Source organism: Lichenostomus cassidix, chromosome 3 (genome assembly GCF_008360975.1).
Source record: "Lichenostomus cassidix isolate B80296 chromosome 3, HeHo_3.0, whole genome shotgun sequence".
Classification (NCBI taxonomy): Eukaryota; Metazoa; Chordata; class Aves; order Passeriformes; family Meliphagidae; genus Lichenostomus; species Lichenostomus cassidix.
The window spans coordinates 91,215,853-91,238,719 of NC_139483.1; the positions used below are offsets into that span (position 1 = coordinate 91,215,853).

General features: G+C 34.0%; 1 protein-coding gene across 1 annotated transcript in view; it reads left to right on the forward strand.

Moving 5' to 3' along the window:
• CSMD1 (CUB and Sushi multiple domains 1) overlaps positions 1-19,992 on the forward strand; it is a 1,097,029-nt gene extending 1,077,037 nt beyond the window's left edge. The window contains exons 64-70 of the mRNA XM_085056685.1: positions 487-666; positions 2,347-2,391; positions 6,222-6,383; positions 7,402-7,514; positions 8,223-8,310; positions 13,670-13,802; positions 16,387-19,992. Of these exons, the coding sequence (XP_084912811.1) occupies positions 487-666; positions 2,347-2,391; positions 6,222-6,383; positions 7,402-7,514; positions 8,223-8,310; positions 13,670-13,802; positions 16,387-16,546 (881 nt within the window). The 3' untranslated portion in view covers positions 16,547-19,992. The remainder of the gene's footprint in view (positions 1-486; positions 667-2,346; positions 2,392-6,221; positions 6,384-7,401; positions 7,515-8,222; positions 8,311-13,669; positions 13,803-16,386) is intronic.
• Positions 19,993-22,867: the final 2,875 nt, after the last annotated feature.

Genomic DNA, 22,867 nt, shown 5'->3' on the forward strand with positions numbered 1-22,867 from the left:
ACAAATGAACATCATGTGGCACAGAGAAAGAAGCATACTGAGTAACCATATCTGTTATAGTCAATGTTCTATGACAAAACATTCTTGTGGAACCATTATTTCAATTGAAATGCATTTATTTATTGCAGTAACCACTCTAATTTTCAGAACACAGAGTGGAAGTGATGCTTGAAGCTCTGACAGTACAATAATTCACAGGACCAATCATTGCACCATGTACAATGGCATGTGCTTCCCCTCATTTTAAGAGTTTTCTGATTGCTATCATGATTTCATTTTTGTGTATTCTTTAAAAATATGTGATAGTATAATTTCCATCCCGTAATAATATAACTATGCACTCTGAGCATTACTTTCACAAGTAATAGCTATTTGACATTGCTAAAAGCTATCCAGAGTTGTCATGCATTTATTTCAAGTTGCATACTCTAGTCCTGTGGAAACTGCTTACCACCACGTTTTCTAACTCTAAACACCCCTTTGCAGCTCATGCTTGCAGGCAGCCAGAAACACCGGCACATGTAGATGTGAAAGCAATAGATCTTCCTACTTTAGGGTATACTTTGGTGTATACCTGTCAGCCAGGATTTTTTCTTGCTGGTGGATCAGAGCATCGGACATGTAAACCAGATATGAAATGGACAGGAAAATCACCTATTTGTAAAAGTAAGTCATTACTGAAGTGATTTGTTGGATCCTACTTGGTTTGAATTAATTTTCCCTGACATTTTTATTTTATATTGTAGGATTAATTTTTGCCATGTACTATTTAATGACACCAATGACACAACAGCTTTTACTTTATGAAAAAACCAGTGAAGAAATCAAAGTGAACATAACATCTAGAACTCACGGAGGAAGACAAGGGGATATGTGTGTAACTGCACAGGCACACATTCATGTGTTTACCCCTAACAACAGCAGTGAAAACCTAAACAATATAAAGTACTATTTTAAAATGCATTTATCTTCATGGCACAGTTTTTCATAGTATTTCAATGTATTCAGTGCTTAATGTATGATTTTCTATAAGAACAAAAAAGTGTAATTTAATATCCTAACTTTTAGATTCATGCAGGTATGCTTCTTCTCTAAGAAAATCTTATAAAATAAAAATCACCAATAAAGTAAGAAAGGAAAATCTTTGCACTAGATTCCACTTTTATATCCGTGTAACTTGCATATAGTTTTCTAGAGCAGGTCTAAGTATATAGTTATGAGGTCTAAATTTGCTCTTCACATGTGAATCAACATGGCTATTAGTTCTCAATTCAGAAAAATAAAATTATATTTAAAATATGAATAGAGGAAAATGGTCACATGCTATGGGAAAGTTGTTTTCCATATGATTTTTAATTCTAATACATTGAAGTATGCTAAGTAGTTTTGATGTTTGAGCAATATTTATTTTTCTTTAATGTAAGGACACACTTCTTTGATTCATCATTGTCATATGATCTACATATCAGAATTTATCTTTATTCTGTGTCCATAAAAGATGATTTTTCATAGTTACTGTATAATTAATAGTTTGAGATAAATGGCCTTTTGTTGGCTTTTTTTGTTTTACTTATTGAAGATAAAATACAGTAAAGGTTTCTGTAAGAAGGGATTTTTTTAATCAGGTTGCGGTTTTTAGCTATAATTCTCATTGAGTGTCCTAAACTTTTTGTGCTTCCTTAGCACTTGATCAGTCTAATTAGTGAATTTCTGCTCCTAAAGAGAAAAAACCCCAATATGCAAGACCAAATCTCCCAATTGGACTAATTTCTAATGTGGCAAATGAGCAGTCCAGAACTTGATCTGGATCAATGGATATAACTTCGCTGAGTGTACCAGAAATATATGAAATTACACCTTTGTAATTCACAAATTGAGATCCTTTCCCATGACATCTGATCCTGTTATATGAATCAAGCTATTTGGCTCTTGCTTGTTTGTGTCATAAATGCATCCGTCTTTCTTAACACAATTTTTACTGTATTTGATATACTATCATTCATAATTAGATATAGTCTTTTTCCCCTCTATAAGGCTCTCTTTTATAGCACTGGGACTGATATAAAAGTTTTAGGCCTAAGTGTATGAGATACTTAGCTAGCCAGACAACTTTCCACAGTAAAAATGTTTCTTATCTAAATTATTTTCTGATATTTTTGTGCAAGTGGATAGGTTTAAACATGTAAAGTATTGAAGACCAGTTATTTCTGTTTTAAATATGGCTCTATTGGCTAAGAAATGATTGCATCCAACAGGTATTGTTTTAACATTCTATTTAAAAAAATAAACAAACAAAAACCACAAAAATATGTTCATGAAAATGATAATTTGTCTTTTTACTTGTAGGTAAAGGAGTGAGAGAAGTTAATGAAACAATAACTAAAACTCCAGGTTTGTATACAAGAAGAGCTTTAGATCTAAATAAATTAAAATGATTTACACCCAATATTGTTATGGATAATAAACTATTTCCAGTATTTTATTTAAGTATTTGTTACTAATTTCCAAGGAATATAAATGCTGAGATCTTTGATAATACCAGGTGAAATGTTAAACCTATTCTATGAAATTCTTTCACAAACAACTTTTTAAAAAATTCTGTACTGCCAATTTTGTGAATTACACAAAATCCCTTCTCAAACAAACAAAAGAAGTGTATGGACACAAACCTCAGATCTGATGTAGTTTTATATCAGAGAGATTGCTATAATGGAGAGCCTTATAATGAGTATATCCTATAACTGCAGGGATTTGGTTCAGTCAAAGTTCTGCCCTTTACATTCCAAGTGTTGTAAGAAGTTTTAAAAACCCACCCCAAAAATGGTTTTGAAAATATTCTTGGCCATCATCTCACAGAAACTCTCCATGTACTCCAAAACAGGGTTTCCAAAACTGTGTGAGCTACCAGGCAGCTGTCAAGGCAGGCAAACATTACTGCAACTTTTCTATGCCGCCTCCTGAACATGTATGCAGTCAATCTATTCCTCCTGCTGGTGAAAAATAGACAAATGCCTCTGAGAAATCCTCATTCAGAAAATGAAAGTCTTAATTTTTTTTGATTGACTTATTTAACAACGAACAGAGTTGTCACCTCATAAATGAGCTTGCAATTCTATATTTTGATTTTTAGCAAAGCTGCAGGGAAAATAAGATTAATGGTTCACACTCATGGCAATTCACAGAAGGACTCTGTAGAGTAGATGGGATAAAAAGGCATTTTTGCTAATAATTAACCTTCCTGGAGAGTTTATTAGTGAGAGTGTCAGGTGAATCCATAAATGAGTTCTTCTCAAATGCATTACTTCTACAGACTCACAACAAAGCAGGATATAATCTTCATTCATTATAATTAATATACAGTCTTCATTTATTGGAGGCTTCACTGCACCAAACACCTAAGTTATAAATTAATCTGCTACCACACAGGTTTTGAAGTTTCAATGCCAAATTGAAATCTACACCTAGTCTCCAAGTATATTCAGTATATTCACTATATTCACTACCGAGAGTATCAGTATCAATTCACACAATATCGTGTCCCTTATAACTAGTTTTGATAAGTACTACATAAAAGCTATTTAAAAAAAATTAAATGCTGTGATTGAAAGTGCCAATAATAATCAGTAGAAAATTGAAACTGTAATAAGTGACAGGAATTTAGAAGAAAAAATTTTAAGCAGTTTTCAAAAACAACTCTGCACTATTGCTATGTTTTTTAAAGTTGTTAATTTTCTTCAGTATAGAATATGTGTTTCAGAACACTTTCTTTACATGTTATTTTTACTTTTGATACAATTTGATTCGCTGCTATCTGTATTTTGAACAGAATTAAGCTAATATGGGTAAACTAGAGTTTTCGTAACAGAATAGATTCATGTTCTGATTTTTTTGCCTTTAGGTAATTGAATAAAAGTTATATTTATTGTTTATTAATTGGTTTTGCCAATGTTTACATTGGCAATAGTAAACATTTTTACATGATTATGTTGCAACTAAAGAATTCTTACAATATCCATGTGAGAATTAAGAACTATATTACTCTGTTTGGTTTCCATGGTTCTCTCTGCTTTGTATAGCCTTCACAAAAATAGTTAGGAAGCTGTTTTAATGAGTAGCCATGGAATTTCCCAGTTGTCATGTTCTGAGAACAATCAGTGCAGTCAGTGCAGCATTGGAATACTAATAGCCAGTTCATTTTTCTCATTTTGCATTTGCCCACAGTGGGTGGGAAAGGCAGGGACCTTGTAAGAGTTCAGCACAATCCTTTCAGAGCCTCTCCAAAGCAGCATCCCTGGGGACTGCAGCACTTGCATTTTCATGTTTTAAAAAAACATGACTGGGGAAGCAGTAATACCATTTTTTCTTTCCCCTGCTGATTCTGTTCATCTGCAGCAAGTGCAAATTTGTAAATAGGGAGTCAATGGTACTATTTGGCAAAGCTTAACAGCTATTATTGATAGACTGGTTAGAGAAACTACTACTGAAGATGCTGAATGGAGAGAAAGTATGGAGTCTGTTCTTTTATAAAAGTCTTAAATAGTATCTCTCAGGTTCATACCAATAATACTGGATGTTCACCTTCATGAGAATATATCATATATACAACTTTGATTAAAAACATAGACAAATAAAAATAGTTGATTTTTTTTTTTAAATACCAAGTTTCAAATTTATGCTATGTCACTACTGTAGCAAAAAATGAGAAATGCATAGGAAAAAGAGTCTGAAAGAGCCTTTAGAGGATCCATGTATTTGGTGAAATTATACTAATTCTAAGGACTGTGACATAGCAATTGAAATGGAATGCTTCAGACTTTTAGTAGTAAGTTGAGGTTACTTTGTGTAAAGTCCCACTGACTTTTACTTTGAAAATAGAACACTTCCAATTCTTCAAAGTTGTTATGCTCAAAATAATTTAATAGGTCTCTGCTGATTTGGAATCCAGTAATAGAACGTACAACAACAATAATGTTGTCTTCAAGTCATTCTGCACTGAGCATGAGCATTTGCTTGTGACTTTTGCGCAACTCAAAGGCAAAAGGTATGGAAGATGTTATTTATCCTTTAGTCAAAGCTAATCAGCCCTCCAATTTTCAGATGTATTGCATGTCAGATATTATTGCCCTGGGTTTCTTTTTGATTCATTTTTGCAATAAATGATTATGCAGAGAAAGAAATATCTATGGAATTTATTCAAAATGGATACAGATTATACCTGCATAATAAATTTGCTTCAGTAAAGACAGCTGCCTTTATATTTGCTCGGAGTTTGACAAAAATGCAAAAAAAATCTAGCTATTTAAGATTTTAATTAGAAGAATGTGAAACACTTCTAATGTCATTCTTTAGGTATTTAGAAAGTATCATTTGTATTCTTCATGGATAGTAAGGGTAGATTTTAAATAATTGCTAGGACTGTCATTTTGTTAAGATATGATAGATGGGTTAAACAATTTAAAATACAGCATTTAATACATAAACAATTTTTTTTTCTGTGTAGAGGAAAGATACCAATAACATCAAATAAATAATCAAAATGCATCTACTTCCAATAATTCATGCTTCATTTTGTAGGATTTTTACTTCAAATAGTTCAAACTGCAGTTGCTGAGAAACAGACCTTTATTTTAAATTTAAAAAATAGGTTTATTCTTTGACAACTTCACTGTTCACAGGTACAGTCATATTGTGTGGAGGAAAGCTGTGAAGTCTGAAAATGATTGATAAAACTGTACTGGGAATTCAGTCAATTCAGTTGAATATTCAGTTAATACTCAGTTGGGCATCACACACAGTGCTGCTTCAACAGATTCATGAAACAAAAGGGATGGCCTAGGACTGCATTTCCTTCCAGGAATCTCTGGTGTCAGAATAGTACTGTCCTTTTTTTTCTTCATACCTTTAATGTACAGGGCTTTAGGGGAAGAATCGATTATTTATAATAGTCTTGAGGTCATTCACTGAATCAAACAAGCTGTAAAGTGTAGGATTATTTAAGAACATATACTGTGATGGACAGGTGTAGTGTATTATAGGCAATTGTATGGAAAGGTCATTAGATACATTGTCTTTATTGTAAAGTTTTTACTATAATACCCTCCTTAGAACAGTGGATTGATTGTCTAAAAAAAATTGAAGAACATAAGTATGTCTAGAAAGATTGTTACTTCATTGTAGTTTACTTCTTCCTTTGTTTCTTTCTCCCCCCCACTTTTATTTAGTTCCTTCAGATGTGTTTTTTATAAATTCACTGTGGAAAGGGTTTTATGAATATTTAGGAAAAAGACAGCCTGCTACTCTCACTGTTGATTGGTTCAATACTACAAGCAGCAAAGTGAATGCCACATTCATTGAGGCATCCAACATACAACTCAAACTATCAGGTAGGTTCAAAATTTGGTGTTAAAGAAGCTATTCTTTTAATTTTATTTTTTTAATCTGTTCGGTTTTGATGCATTTTCATCCAAATGGAAAATGAAACATAAAACTTTATATTTTCACTAAAAACAATTTTCTTTTCCAAAAGGAAAGGTCTTAATGTACTGATTTGCACAGGCTTCTGTCACTTCATATGCAGTGACCCATCTATTTAAGCCATTATATTTCAAATAGGTATTGAGGTGGGGTTCATTCATCTCAGACTGTTGAATAGCATTGATGTGTTGAACTCACAGGAAATACTGAAGTGGCAGACAAAATGTATTTAGGCATATTAAGAACCATACCACTGAAAGGCTCAATTAATTAATAGTGATTAATATCTACCTTAAAACAATGTGGTATTAATAATGGCATAGCATAAAATAGGCACAGATAATTAAATAACTGTGTAAATAATGCAGACCTTATAATCAACATCATGCATACCTTTCTGCAAATCTAACTGGGAAGTTCAGATTTAGCCTCTCATCACAGTTATGTTGAAAAGAACATTATCAGCTATCACTATCTTTTAAGGTCAAGAGCCCAAAGAGAACTGCAGTAGTTGGTTGCTAAATAGAAATTTTCTTTCATTGTACTGCTGATATCTACTGTAGCAATATACTGTTGTGATGTCAATAAAATCCATTTGTTTCCAGTTCAGGGAAATTCCAGGCAAGAACTTCTATCTGTATTCAGAATTACTGAAATACAGTATAAAAAAACCCCAAATTATTATGTATAAAATTAAACAGTACAAACCTATCTTCACATGTTGTTATCAAATATGATGACTTAAATGAGATCCAGACATTACCGTATTTTAAATCTTGAGGTTTTCCATGTTACAAAATTCTGTTATTACAGAATGTTTTCTACAAACTCTTTTAGTTCTAAAAAGAGTTCGATTTGAAGGGGTATTTGAACAAAGTGGTTGAAAATTTGTTTAAAAGGCATTTCTTGCCTCCTTTATTTTAATAGGTGTTTACAAGAAGGAAGAAGCCCATTTGCTCTTGAAAGTTTTTCAAATTAAAGGACCCAGTGACATTTTTGTAAGCAAGTTTGAAAACGACAACTGGGCGCTAGATGGTTATGTAAGTAGCCAGGTTGCCTCGGATAAAGGTTGCTGAGATTAAATTCTGAAGTAGTTTGTAATTATCTGTGTAAGTCTCTTCATTTTTTGCATTGCAAATACATGCTCCAGTACTTTGGATGTCAGTGTAGAGATTGGATTACCCTTCTCTTTCAAAAATACGTATACAAATGTCTATCTTCCATACTCTGATTAGAATGTTTTTGCCTTGTTTCTTTAGATGGGAGTGGGAATTTTACATTTAGAAATACTGTCCTTTTTTGGTTTGGTAAATTGTTCACTGTAATAAAAGTACACCTAATGCACATCTAATCTTGAAGAAAAACAGCATTATTTTACTTTTCGTGTTTCTTCTTTCTGCCTCCTGACATTTTCTATGGAAAATAATTTTAAATCTGGTGATTCAGCAGGCTTGTATATCTGCATACTAATTCAATTATGAGTATGACATTTCAAGAATTTCAAACACCAGCAATATACATCTGATATTTTTACATCATTCCAGGTGTTATTTTGGAACTTTGTTTAATACTGTTGCAAATGTAAAATAACAAATATAGTGTAAGCATAGAAAATTCACTAGTAATTTAAATGATAAAGTAAAAATCTGGACTCCATATTATCTATTCTAAGTCAGAAAAACAAATGACAAAGTATTGTTATTTATTTATTTCAGAAATCTTTTTTTTCCTGTTTCAACATATTCTAGGTATCCTCAGGGCTTGAAAGAGGTGTTTTTACCTATCAAGGTGATATACATGGAAAAGACTTTGGAAAATTTATGCTCCAAAGACAAGGTACCTGCTTCCATAGATCTTTAATATGTATCATCTTTTTGGGTCTTGCGAGAATGAATTCAACAAATTACTCAGCTATCTAGCTGAAGTAGGCATCTTTATTTCACAGTAGTCCTGTTACAAAAACTTAACCAAATACACATATTTGAAATACGAAGTTAAAATTGTAATTTAACTCTTCTTAACATGTTACTATCACAGCTTTTTTAGTATAGCAACCTAATAAGTACAGGATGCTCTTAAAGAGAATGCCATTGCAAGCACTTGGTTTTCTTTTTGAAAGTGACAAGGATAACATGCAATGCAAACACATTGCATGCTCAAAATGTATAAACTGTAGTCAGAATCATATAAGAAATTAAAAAGACAGAATCAACCCTAATTCTGACAGTGTCATTTGGAGAGTGCCTGTTGCTGTTGCAGAATGTATATGTGTTTAGACAGAATTTTACTCCACTGTTATAAATATGAGTGTCTGAGGTATACGTATTACAGCTATGGGCTCAAGTCCTCTAGCCGCTGGTGTAAAACTAGTTAGTTTACTCATAAAATAATTTTGTCATAAAAACTAACAAAACATTTACTCGTTAAATACTCATAAAATATTTTTGACAAACACCAAGTGTAGGCAACTGCATTTCCTGATTGTGGAACTACTGCAATGTGGTCAAAGCATAGTATATATACAGAAAAGAACTGGTCTAGGAAGAGGAAAAAGACTGGTCTTAGAGTATATCACAGAATATTCTGAGTTGGAAGAGGCACAGAAAGATAATCAAGTCCAGCTCTTAAGTGAATGGCTAATATAGCGGTCAAACCACAATGTCAGCATTATTAGCACTGTACGCAAACAACTGAGTGTGCTCAGTCTCGGAACTTAATGGCATGAAAGAACTTTTCTTTCTTAGTATTTTTTATCCTCTCTAAGAATTAATTCTGGCTGTAATCTTAGGAAACAGCCCAAAGGGTATAGAGATTTGTTATAAGTCTGTCAGGAGAGCTAGAACTGTACCTGAGCCTTTTTAAGAGGCCCAAGTTGCGACACCAAATTATGTAACCTCTTTTGACAAGTAATCCGTCACTTTCTGAGGGCTCTTTGTCTGTTACGTTATAGCAACTTGGTCTCTAAAAACTGCAGGTCTGTGGCTAGGTCAGTTTCAGCAATTGCAGAGTGACTATGCCGCAGTACTAAACTTGTGGAAGATGTTTATTCTAAAATCTTGTTTGTTCCAGTCTGGACTGTCCTTTAAAACTGTATGAAAAGGTGGCTTTGTGAGAAGAGAAACCTTTTCACAAAATTGTTATTTTCCTGTATTTGTTTTCTCTGCAGAAATACAATGACCCACCTCTCTCTCCTTTTTCTTTTTCTTCAAAGTACTTTTTTTTTTATTTTTACTTGTCTGGATTGATGTAACATATATTAACAAAAAAAAAAAAAAAGAAATATCCATAATTACTTTGCATCTGTGTTATATTAGATCAATGGCTGTGGAATACACATCCGTTACCTGAAATTCATCGACTTTTAAAAGTATTGAATATCATGAGATGTGAATTTTAAACTTCACTCTATAAATCATTCTTCCTCTCCAGATAATTTCACACAACTTCCATCATTCACAAGGAAACTCTACATCCAAACAGGGTAATCTAAAGCTCCAGAGTACAGACCTGTTGTGTGTTAGCTAAAGCACAGAGAGGTAGCTGGAGTAATGGGCTATGAGACTGTATGGTAACACACATCTACACCCAGTGAGGCACCTACCCCAAGACTCTTTGCTATCCAGCAGGTTCAGTCAGGGGAAAAAGTTCCAGCCTGTGCTGTTCCTTGGAAGCTGCTGATTTGCTTTCTAAGTTGGTATTTTTTTTTCTCTTAAATCCTTGACCTGCTAACCACCCTTGTCCCAGAAATTACTCTTACACGAGTAATTCTATTTTTCTTATCTTGCATGGCTTTTGCTGTCACACTTTCTCTGACTTTGACATCATTTCTTGTGCAAAACTGAGCTGTGCTGTACAGATGTCAGTCAACTGAAACCTTCAGCTGGGAGTCAAAGGAGAAATGCATATGAAAGATCCAAACAATGATAAGAAGATGTTCTTAATCACAGAATCATGGAATAGCTTGGGTCAGAAAGGCAGGGTTGCCACCATGAGATCGGGTTGCACAGTATTTTCTTTTAAAAAGTATTATTTTTTATTAAGTATAAATGACAATACTCATCAACCTTCTCAAGGATAGAAGTACACTGCTTGTACATTAATGGATTCACTGTGTGTTATGAAAATTTGAATTCACCTGACTGCTGCTGTTTTAGGAGGATAAAGAAACCCCTGTTATCATGCGAAATGTAAAAAAAACCCCAAAACATTTATAATCTTATTGAATATCCCTCATATAAATTACATTTCCCAGTGAAAAAGTATGGTTGTTTTAATGAAAAATAAACCAAATTACCTTTTGCATACATTGTTTGTGTGTGCGCAAATATTTAGGTATTTCCACTTTTCTTTTTTTAGCTGTGGTAGCAATCAATACCTTAATTTGGGCAGTACAATATGCTTTCCCATTTCTTATCATGATAATGCTGTCAGAAGAATTACAAAGTTCACATCAGGATATGTTTAATCACAAACAGCTCTGAAAATGATTATAATAAGTAGACCAGACCATGTCGAAGTTACACTGAGTCTCATACATGACTGAAATTCAGATTACGCGAAACTGCAGTGAAGTTTCTTTTCCTAATGAAAAGCACATGCAATGCACAGTCTGAACCTGGTCAACACTTCTCCAATTAAAGGTTGTAAACTTCAGTCAAAACTGTCAAGCTTGGTTCCCTTATGTGTCGTACTTCAAACACTGTAGAGATATAGAATATTTGATTATCTTCACTAAGGGTTTTGATTAAAATATTAAATTTGAATCAGTATCAGTTATCAAACATAGATTACTTAAAGAGAAATTCTTTAAGTGTAAGGTTGTGCCTGCTTTTAAATGTTGGTTTACATTATACAACATTTTAAAATTAAATAAATGTACCAAAAATTCATACCAAGAATTATTTATTATGAATTTTATCATTTTCTGCTACTTGTACATTAAAATATACCTATCATATGTGGCATGATAATAGCTTCACTGATCTGTCGCTGTTGAGCAGCTAGCAGAGTAATGAATGCATCGGGTCTCAGTGGCAAGAAGGAATGACCTTTATTGTTTTGATTTCATCACATTTATAGAGTTCTCAAAAGTCACCCAGATTGGTCAGTCAGAAGCCTTCCCCCAGGCCTGATTGGCCAGGCCTGCACTGTCCAAGTTCTGGGACACTGTTCCAAAACATCCAAACTTTATCTTTATTTACAAAAACACAAGAAAACTTCCCATGGGAAAAACTGTGCTAGCCACACTGATCACGTTTCTGTTTTGAAATTTACATGAGTTTGGATATTAATTTCAGATTTTTGTTGTAAATTGAGCTCAATGAATTTGATCATTACTGTAGGTTTTATTACTTAAAAAATTGGAAAAACAGCTGGTGATTGTGGTAGTAAAGGATGAAGAAAGTGATAAATGCATGTGGTTTTGGTTTTATTTTTTATTCACTTCTTCTAACCAATAAACAATATTTCAATTAATACTTCTGAAACTTTTATTAACTATTGGAACCACCTTATTTTGTCTGTCTTTAATTTAGCTAGGTTAGAGAATGTCCAATACATGTACACTACAGTACAAATACAGACATTTATACCAAGCGTATATCCACAGCTTGAGTTTTGGGCCAAATATTGGATTACTAAATCCCAAAGATTTTTATAATGCAGTGGTTATATTCTAAAACAGTACAATGTTAAGATACTTCAGAATAGTGTGATAAAGCTCATAATGTGATCCCAACTACCACATAGGTTTGTTAATTTGAAAATATTTTCTTTCACCAGTTCTGCAGAGAAATATGTAACGAGTCTAAAATGTGACAGAAGATTAAGACAGTGAAAAAGATTGTAGTACAATATTAAAAACCAACTTAGCTAAGTTGTCTTTTGCATTGAGCTTGAACTGCAAGAAATCATAGAATCGTAGAATGGTTTGGGTTGGAAGGGAACTCAAAGATTATCCAGTTCCAAACCCCCTGCCATGGGCAGGGATGCTGCTCACAATCTGACCTTGAATACTTCCAGGGATCATAGGAGAATTGCTACTTTTTTCTCTGTTTTTTTCTTTTCTCAGTTTTTGAACTTATTTAGATGTTTTAGTAGACTGGTGAAAATAGCAGAGTCCATGTCTCTGCTATATAACTTGCTTGCACTAATCCTAAAAAGACTGATTGATGCTGTTGCTATCAATGAGGGAGTTGTGTTTGAAACACTCTATACTGGTGGTTTGGAGCATTTTTGAGAGGTAAACAGCAGTGTCTCCTGTTCTTCTTCACTCTCAATAGCCATAATATCCCAGAACAGCAAGCACAGCTATCTGTCCAAGCCCCATCCTCTGTACATTCCCTCTGTCCTGGTCTTTCTTCCTTGAATAGGATCTATATTGCTTTCTGAAGAGCTGTGAATTCAAACTGGCAACATGGAGTTGGGTCTCAATATAATTTTTTTCCTATAAACATTTCTGTGTTTTTCATCATAAAATTGTCTTTCATCCTTCACAATTTGAATTGGCAAGGTGATCAACTATTTAAGCAATTTAGTGATCTGTCTCTTCGTACGGATGAAAAAATATGTTCTGCAAAATGCCTTATGGTCCAGGTTATCTGCTTGTCCCCAAGAGGAGCCCAGCAAGGCTGTGCCACAGGCCACTGTGTTTGCATTCTCTGCACTCAGTTCTATCCCAGTGCAAGCACAGCTGCCAGAGGGAAATGCACACTGAAAAGGTGCAGACTTGGGAGGGCTGTTGATCTGAGCAGAACCGCTGTGCTTTATTGCAGTCACCTCAGTTTTTTTCTTCCTTGTTCATGTTTGTTGTGGTCTCACGTTGTTTGTTTCTAAGCTGAATATTAAGACTGCAGAAATGCCATACTTTTTCACTATTAATTTGTTTTTCAGAAGCTATGTGTCTTAACTTCATTAAATTGACTATTTATCAGTGTATTTCATAATTATTTTACTTGCCGAATACTATTTTCAAACCATTTTGATAGTTACTGCTATATCATTAAGTGGTATTAATATTTATACTATGATGCTGCATGGTATTTATTATAAGTTTTTAAATAGAATTATTTTATCAAGACACCATCTTGTTTTATTCTTGAATAAAAAGAACACCATTAGATATATAACATGGAAATTTTATTTCTCCCCATAGATAATGTGGAAATTTTTTTCTGGCCCTTTTGTTTCATTTCAGGTCCTTTAAGTGCAGACACAGACCTTTCAAATCACTATTATGGTACAAACAGCAGTTCGGTTGCAGCTGCCATCCTGGTACCATTCTTTGCTCTAATATTATCAGGGTTTGCATTTTACCTCTACAAACACAGGTATTGTAAATGTTATTTATTCAATAACTTAATAAGCTTTTTGGTTTGATTTTGATAGGTAACTAGAAAACACAATGCTAAAAGCTTTTAGGAATATCTTTACTCTAGAAAGACAAGTATTTCTAGGTATTGCCATGAAGGAGTTCAGTGCAGGGCAGTTCTTAATGGTGTACATTTTGAAAAACTAGTTGCTCTGTTAAGGAGCAAAGACCTATCAACCTTCTTGGTTCATTAGGCTGAATCAGATTGAAATCTGAGCCTGCATGTTCTATTTTTTTGATTTTAATGCTTTATTAAATTGAATGTATGCTGCTTCTTTCAAAAAGCTTATTAATATTAATTATACAAGCTGAAAAACCTATAAATCCCATGAGGGAACAGCCCATAATGAGACTACTTACAGTATGTGCTGAGTCAGCTAGTGGTTACTATTAGAATTTGCACCACTTCAGCTCATATGAAACTTTTATATGGCACTAGATAATAGAATAAATTCAACCATGTTGTCTGAAATCTAGTTTAAAGGCTGATACCTATGTATCTTCTGAACATTTGTTCATTCTGAGAACTATTTGCAGAATAGTATTTAACAGGAATGTGCTTTTAAAACTTTTGTTCTGTTTTGATACCAAGAGATCACATGGACAAACTGAAGTCCACCACTACCCTATGATAGGATGTCTACCTACCTCAGCATTAGATGATTTGGGAAAAACAAATTGCTGTGGGGCTTGAACTTGTGAACTCCAGTTAAAATGATCCATGTCCTGAAATGTAGGATAGCCTTTTGTTGACAGAAACTGCTCAGGAAGAGCTGTCAACTACGTCTTCAAACTTGTTATTGTAAGATGTCTTTCTGACGCCTACAGGTCTGCATTCTCAAACAGCTCCTGTTCCACAGTGCACAGACATTCAGATCAGGAGAAGAGATGGAATGAAAATGGAATATTGCTTAGAAAGAGGAGGCAAAGACATTTAAAAAATATATTGTGACACAGGAATAAATTTTGTGGTTTATTCTATGAAATTTATAATGCCCTACATGAGCAGTAGAAATAAATATGTATTTAAGAGAGATAAAACTCCTTCTTTAGACAAACAGCTGTAATCCCTCTGTTTATGGTATGGCTGGTGCAGCATTGCAGTTCTGCCTAATTTAAATGCATTATACTTGAAAAAGGAGATATTTTTCGTAACTTAATATTTCAAAGACTATTCTTCCTTTTTTTTATTTTTAATTAATTTCTTCCATTAAACTACAGCTTTTAGAGGGGATATCATATTTTAGAGGAGCGTCGTATTGCTATCAAAAACCAACAAGCTGATTAGTGATATAAAGTCATTTTAGGTCAAACATTATTCTTTTCAAAAGAAAGGATGTTCCAATGGAAAGAAAACAGATTCTATGAGTTTTAAAGGGGCTTTCTTGAAATTACCTTAATTATCAGAATAACAATATGAAATTTTCAAAATTATGTGATAGTTGTGCCCCTAGAGATGCTCTATAACAGAGAATTCAAAGGTCATAGGGTACAATTTTATGGATGTTTCTGCTTTGCCTATGTCAGATTAACATAATCTAATTAGAACCAGAGTTGTTAAATCTTTTTTACACAGTTGTGCCTTTTATCTGGCAGACGGGGATTACTTCAAGAATGAGGAGCGCATCTCAATCTTCCTGAGCAAAATTAATATATATTTAATTACATATACTTGGGAAAACTCCTAATTAACTTCTGAAATGCTTTAGTAGTTATAAAATTAAAATATACAAAGACATATTTATGGGTAAGAGAACTGTTTGCATACTGTCAATTTCCATTAGTGACATCTTCCAGTAATAGCTTTCCCTGTCTGCTATCCAAAATGGAATAATTTGATAAGAAAATTTTGATTTTCAAGAACCTTTTTCTGAAATTACATGAGATTCTAAATTGTTTTACCTTTATTAAGCAGCAAGCACCTAGATTTTGTACTCTTTGATTTCCTTTCTTGCCCTATTATGATTACATGTATAAAACAATATCCTGAACCTCATTATATTTCTTTAGATACTTCTATATGCTAAGAAATTTAAGGTTAAAATAGTAAAATATAATATCACAGGATATCACTTGACAGGATATATCAGAAAATCTGCACAATTCTAGTTTATTTTTCATTTAATGATTGGCTTAATATGTTTTAAGAGAGCTTTGCATAAAAATGCGAATGTTCTTAAAATTTTGGTATCTCCTTCATGGTGAAGAAACACTATCAAAAATAAAAGACTAGTTTCTTTAAGTATCATTTGATGTTGAATTGTCAGCATTTAGGTGAATATCAGCTAGGATTTGATCAGTCTGATGTGTTTGGACGAGGTATTTAGCAGAGTTTACTGTTGGAAGTATTTATGGAGGTAGACAGACATGCTGTGGGAGATGTGTCTGGAATAACTGAAATTGCTGATATTTACCTGAACGTTACTACCACTAACAGTACAAGAGATTCTGGACACTTGCTGTTGTGTGTAGACAGAATGGAAATGTTACAATGTTTATTTAAGTGTTGGTAATGATAATTTGCTGTCTTTTTTTTTTCCCAGAACAAGACCAAAAGTACAGTACAATGGATATGCTGGACATGAAAACAGTAATGGACAAGCTTCATTTGAAAATCCCATGTATGACACAAACTTAAAACCCACAGAGGCAAAGGCTGTGAGGTTTGATACGACTCTGAACACAGTTTGTACAGTGGTATAGCCTTCAGTGCCCAATATGACTGATTCATAGCCATACCTCTGATGGACAAGCAGTAATTCCTTTGGTGCCATATACCAGTTTCCCTTCTCTTGGCTTTGCTGCTGTAATCTTTAACATCTTCTGTCAGCCTACATGCAGCTAAATTTTCTGGTAAAAACGTGTCAGTCTTCGGGGGATCAGACAAAGAATATTTTTTCATCTTGAAGTTGGATTGAAATGCCTGGCTGCATCTGCTTCAAATCAAGGCACACTTTAAGGAAGACTGCCAAGTCATGCCAATTTGTCATATTTAATGCCTCAGACTTTCATATTTGTATGTGGCTGGATGCCTTTCAATGCGTTCTTCTGGGCACTCGGATAAATCCTTTGAGTACTGTGACAAATGATAGCACCACAGATTATCCCCGGGAATATTCTCAAGAAATAAAGCTCTCTTGAAGGAGGAGACAGCCTTCCTTGAGGTTGCATACACCTACAAATGCTTTACCATTGAAATCTTGTGAAAATTAATGAAACTAACAGTGTATTTCATTCATAGGGCAGTTTTGCCTATTCCCCAATCAGCCGTTAATATCGCAAAATGTTAATGCACAATTTTTTTGCACTAGGGTGTTATGGCTGACTGAGTAAGATACTGGTAAAAGTATACAGGGTTTTTACACACTGTCCATTGTATATAGACATTCACTCACTCTTTGCCAAGCAAAATATTCCACAGTAAATTTAGCTGGAATATTAACAATTATGAGCCCCATTCTTAGCACCAGTTAAAATCTTGTGCAATAGAGGGTAATGTTTCTTTTGTCAATTTCTGACTAAATTTCATTGTAAACATGATTACAAGTCACTGGAGACTTTCAGCCAGAACAAGAGCCCGTTTCTAAGAAATTTTCATTGCCACTATTGTTTTCTTCTGAAATCAGTCATCAATCACCACTGTCGGTATCATACTATTTAACAGCAGGGGAGTTAGCAGCTATGCTGCTTGCCGTGTACAAATGTGAATAGTAATTTATTTTAGATAGCTCATAAAGCTTGTGAGCCTGTGCTCATAATACAGTCTTCCTTTTTGCATTCCTTTCCGTTTTTTCCTTTAATATGGCATCATCTTCTGATGTTACATGGGACTAAACCACATTACAGTAGCATATATAAACCCAGTGCAAATTGTCTATAACAAGTTGTCATTCAGTTTCTACTTTGAACAAAGACAAATATTCAACTATCTTTGCTTTCTGTTTCTTTTAAAAATTTTTAAACACACTGCTTTCTGCTTTTGTACTTACACAGTTTGACAGAGACATTTATACATGTAAAGGTTGAGTAATCATTAACTTTTGCATAGAATTAGAGGTTGCATTGAATGAAAGCAAACAAAAATGCCATTGGGCAGATTAATGAAATTGAGTTTTAAAATTAGAAAATAATAGTAAATAATGAAGCAAAATCTGGTTTTAGTCATACGTGTTGAGCTCAAAAACCAGGAAAGTTGTTTTGCTTTTCTTATAATTCAGGGCAGGTTTTTTGATGCTGTTGTTTTGTTTTATTTTTCTGAATTTCAAACTGTCCTAATGTCCAGTTGCTATCAAAGCCTGTTGAAAAATGTTTCTGAACTCCATATGTGTGTAAGTCTGGCTGTTATACAGAAAACAAAAAGGTAATATGAGCCCAGTAATAGGTTTCTCAGCTAATGTTGCAGAACGCAAAGAAAATTTCAAAGGTAACACTTGGTCAGCTTAACAACTACATCTGTTAGATGAAAAATACCAGCAATATAATACAGCATTGTAGGGCCTCCAGCTGTGATATTCTTCATATGAGCAAGAAACTCTGGAGAAAATTTAATAAATAATCCTTTCCAGTCAGTTCCTCGTTCATTTTGTTAGTAGTTTTTGGCTTCCTTTTTAGTTTGTTTCTGAGGGTATTGTGCAGTAAGTTTCATTTATCTGTCCCATCTCAGAGCCCTTCACATTTCCTGAGAAAAAACACTCATCAGTTTAAAGTTGTTGTCCTGATCCTCCCCCACACAGAAGAAGTTGCTCATCAAATGAAGAGCTTCTGTAGGAATAGTGGGCCAGGGAGGGAAGCTGTTGTTTGAGTAAAGTTTCTGACAGGTGTTCAAAATTGACAGTACTACATTAAAAGTCTTTCTGTAGTGGCAATGGCAGAAAAAAAAGGAGTTTTGAAAACAAGATATGTAGCTATGATTGATGTTTTCTACTCCTGTCATTACAGTGTATTCTTCAGTATCCTGTCTCACTGTGACCACCAAGGAATGTGTTGGAAGATAAAAAGGAATAGTTAAATGATTTGATCTTTTGTATTAGAGAGCCCAGATCCCATGAATCCATTATTCAGTGGTTCATTTTGGGGAGGCAGTATAACAATTGCTTATCCCTGAGTGAGTGTTCTTTGATCAGGGACACTCAAAAGGAGCACACTGACAAATTATCCTAAGAAGTTTGCTTGGAGCATTGATTAAACAAGAGCTTCACACTGAAATCCAAGTAAAACAAAAGTCTCATAGTTTAATCAGTTCTATCCACAGCCTTCAAATTCCTCTCCTTCTCCACTGTGTTTGAGTCTTCTGTTCAGGTTGTATCTCTTTCTCCTGCAGTTATTATGCAGAGGGCTGTGTATGCATGCACTCATATCTGGTGCTTCTTCAGAGTGAGACTCTTAAGATCATGTGCAGTGGCTGGGTAATGGCAGCCAGGAAATCTGTTTCTTTGAGATATATGCAGAAGACTTTTCCCCCAGCGTTGACCAGACCATTATGACAGGCTAATAATACATGCTATATATTTTTTTTAAAGAAAAACAGGTTATGTGCTTCAAAGCTGTTAAAAACTGCTGCTTGTATCACACATCTTGCCTTTCTCCAGGCTAGCTGCAATAATTTTTTTTCTTGTGTAAAATATTTTGTAAACAAAAAAAGAGCTGTTATTAAAAAAAAAATTTAAAAAAAAGGCGGGCGGGTGAGGGTGGGGGGACTGGGGAAGAACGCCGGCATTATGATCAAGTCAATCTAATTTTCATTCCCACTATTCCATTCTGCCATTTCACTACATGCTGCTGTGACATGAAGTAGGTGCAAAAGAACTTTTTGTACAGAGATATATTTTTTATGAAGAATTTGTAAAATTATTAAATATGCTGTACTTTTTTGATTAATGTAGGTAAATTGTTAAAAATAAATGTTTTTACAATACAAAAAAAATTGTAATTTTCCCAATAATGTAAAATTTACCATCTTTAGCTGATTTTCAGTTCTGATCCTATTACACTTGTATTAATATTAAAGTGGCCTGTTAAAAATAAACAGTATTCTCTTTGGAAAAAAAAAAAAGAAACAAACATAAAAGACTGTAATATAGCCTGTGCAATGCCACCTACCTTGAAAGCAAAATCAGAGTTCTAATTAAATATTTAATTTTAGATTTTCATCTATTGTGTGACTTGTTTTTATCAATTTATTTCCTTCGATTTCCTTGTATGCCTTTAAATCTCAGATACTTGTTTTTCATTACATCAGGTTTCAATGGAATCTTGTCATTTTATGTTCCCAAGCATTATATAACTGGGGAAAAAAAAATCAGGTGCTGTCCAGTGAGATGGGATTTGCCTCCTGTTACACAGATTCAGATTTGAAAATGGGACTTAAACTATTTGTTGTTTTATAAAAAAATAACTAGTTTATTGTTTCACAAGCCTGCAGCCTACCTGTGGAATTGATGGACCACATAGAGCCAGAGGTATTTCTAATCTTAACATCTGAGAGCTAGTTCTTCAAATGTACATATTTAAATGAAATAAAAATACTTTTAATTTTTTTTTTACATAAAGACAGCCACATATACTAATGTTTTCAGAATCAATATATGAAATTCTAAACATTTAAAAAATATTTAGTGTGTATTCTTGTGAAAAAAAATTGTATTTGTTTACTTGTTGACAGCTTAACAAAGAGTCAGTCTTCAAGAACATTCTACCCATTATTCCACTGGGAATCAGCGGTAGTATATGAGTGTGGTTCACTTTTAGAAAAAACTAAGGTATGTGCATGTCTTTGCTGCCTTTCTCATCTTCACAGTCTGTCCTTCTGATAATATGATATCTTATAAACAGGTGTTAAAAGTTCCCATCTCTCAGAAGGATCTGACTTTCCTTCTGACACTAAGCTGTAAGCTGTAATCACTATCAGTGCAGATATTGAGGCTCTATCTGACAGGGAGTCATGATTTTTACCTCTTCCACAAACAGGAGTCTGAATATGCTAAACAAGTGAGCTATTGCTCTTTTCCCTATGGCCAAATTGCAGTGGCAGCTTTTAAAAATTTATTTCCCCTATGATCTATTGGGAAATGTAGCATAGTATGTCTAATTTCAGATTCTACACAAACCATTTATAGAAAAGAGATATTTTCTGGGTGTTGAGGATACAGTTATGTAAGAGCCACTCTCAATTGAATCTGTAAAGAATGAATGTATTCGTTCTCCAGCTGGCATCTACTATCTTTGCAGCAGCAGTGCATTCATAAACAGTATCAAAGGATAACAATTGGTATGATTTACTCAAAATGGAAAATGCTTTTTTTAAAGCTGCTTTTAATTTCAAAATCCTTTAAACTACATTAAATACATTGCTGCCTGCTCTAGCACAGTTATTAACTTGAAACCAAAGGACCTTGATGTCATATGGCTCAATGCTTGAGAGAACTGGGGTCAAAAGGTGAAAGAAGAAAGTCTTCTGCAGAATACTGCCTTTAAATAAGTCAAATAAATTGTTTTTAAACATGTATCTGTAATGCACAGAAAGAAAACGAGAAAACAAACATAAAATAATAGATCTTAGAAGGGCCTGAGTTGGAAGGGCCCATAAAGATCATCTGGTTCCAAGATCCTGTCATGTGCAGGGACACCTTATGTGCTTTAGGGATTCAACCCAAAGGCCTTTATATTTTTTTAGAGTAAAGCAGTATTGCAGTTTCAAAACCTTACTGATGACAAACTTGTTGATGTTTCAAACCTTACTGATGTTTCAAACACACAAAATAGTTTCCACCAAAGAGTACAGGATTATAGTGTGAACCTCACTATGCACTATTAAAAAGAAATAAAAATGGTTGACAAATGACTAACGCTTAATTATCAGGACTTGATTATATGTAATATGAGAAAGTAGAAGATGGTCCCAAGCAGTTATATTTGTTTCTATAAAATGATACTTATTCTAACTTACAGATGTATGAAGTAAGTATATAGAAATGTGAACAACCTTGGAGTATAATCCATGGGGGAGCCTGGGCTCAGTTTTTCAGTGTTTAACTTCCAACTGTGTTTGTTGCTTGGTAGCAGCTTCAGCAACAAGTTGTGTGCCTACAGTCCATGAAGAAATAAGAGTGGTAAGATTTTGCATGTTCGTTCCACAGAGCCCAGCAAGCTGAGTAGAGCCAGCTGAACTAAGCAGTAGGAAATATTAAGGCAAGAGGAATGCTTAAGGGTCTCACTTTTGGCCTGAGGAACATACATCTTTCCACTAGGATTCATAACAGAAATCACTCAAAGCTGGGCAGATTAGTCATATCAGTTCATTGTTTTTTTGGCCTGGAAGCCCCAAAACATGATGCAAAGTTCCTTTTCCCCTTTACACCCAATAGTGTACTTGTTAAAGTGGTCAAAGTAGGTGTTTTAATCATAACTAAGATTGCTATAAGCACTCAGCTGTTAAAACCAGGTCCTGGGAAATTATCGATACCTCTTTCTCCCTGTAGTGCAGTATTTGACATAGTAAAAATTTTGAAGAATTCCTTTTGGATTGTGGCTTGCAGACAAAGTACATAAGGAGGAAGAATCCTTTTAACCATGATGTAGGTAAATTAGCATGAAGAATAAAATTACGTGCCTGGTGGTCTACACAGGAAGAAATGCTGCTTGGGTTAAATATCAGAACACCCTGAAAACAAAGGGTTCTGAGTATATAACTTTAGAATTTAGGAAATGAATGTCAAATAGCAGCTATAGACCTCTTTGACTCTTGGTGTACCAAAAGTTTGAGTTTGCCCATGCTGTGGAAAAAACCACACGGAAAATTTCATTAAAGGAAAAGATTACACTGGAATGCAGTGTAAAAGGACACACTCCCATGCTCAGGAACATTCTCTGACACTGCTCTATTTTCCAGTATAAATACAGTATTACAGATTTGGGAGGCTCTAAATGCTGAATTGCTCGCCAAAAGTCTCATCAAAATGAGTTCTGTTGTTATGCTTCTATAAAGGCTAATAACCATCTTATTTATCAACTGTAACTAAAATAGAA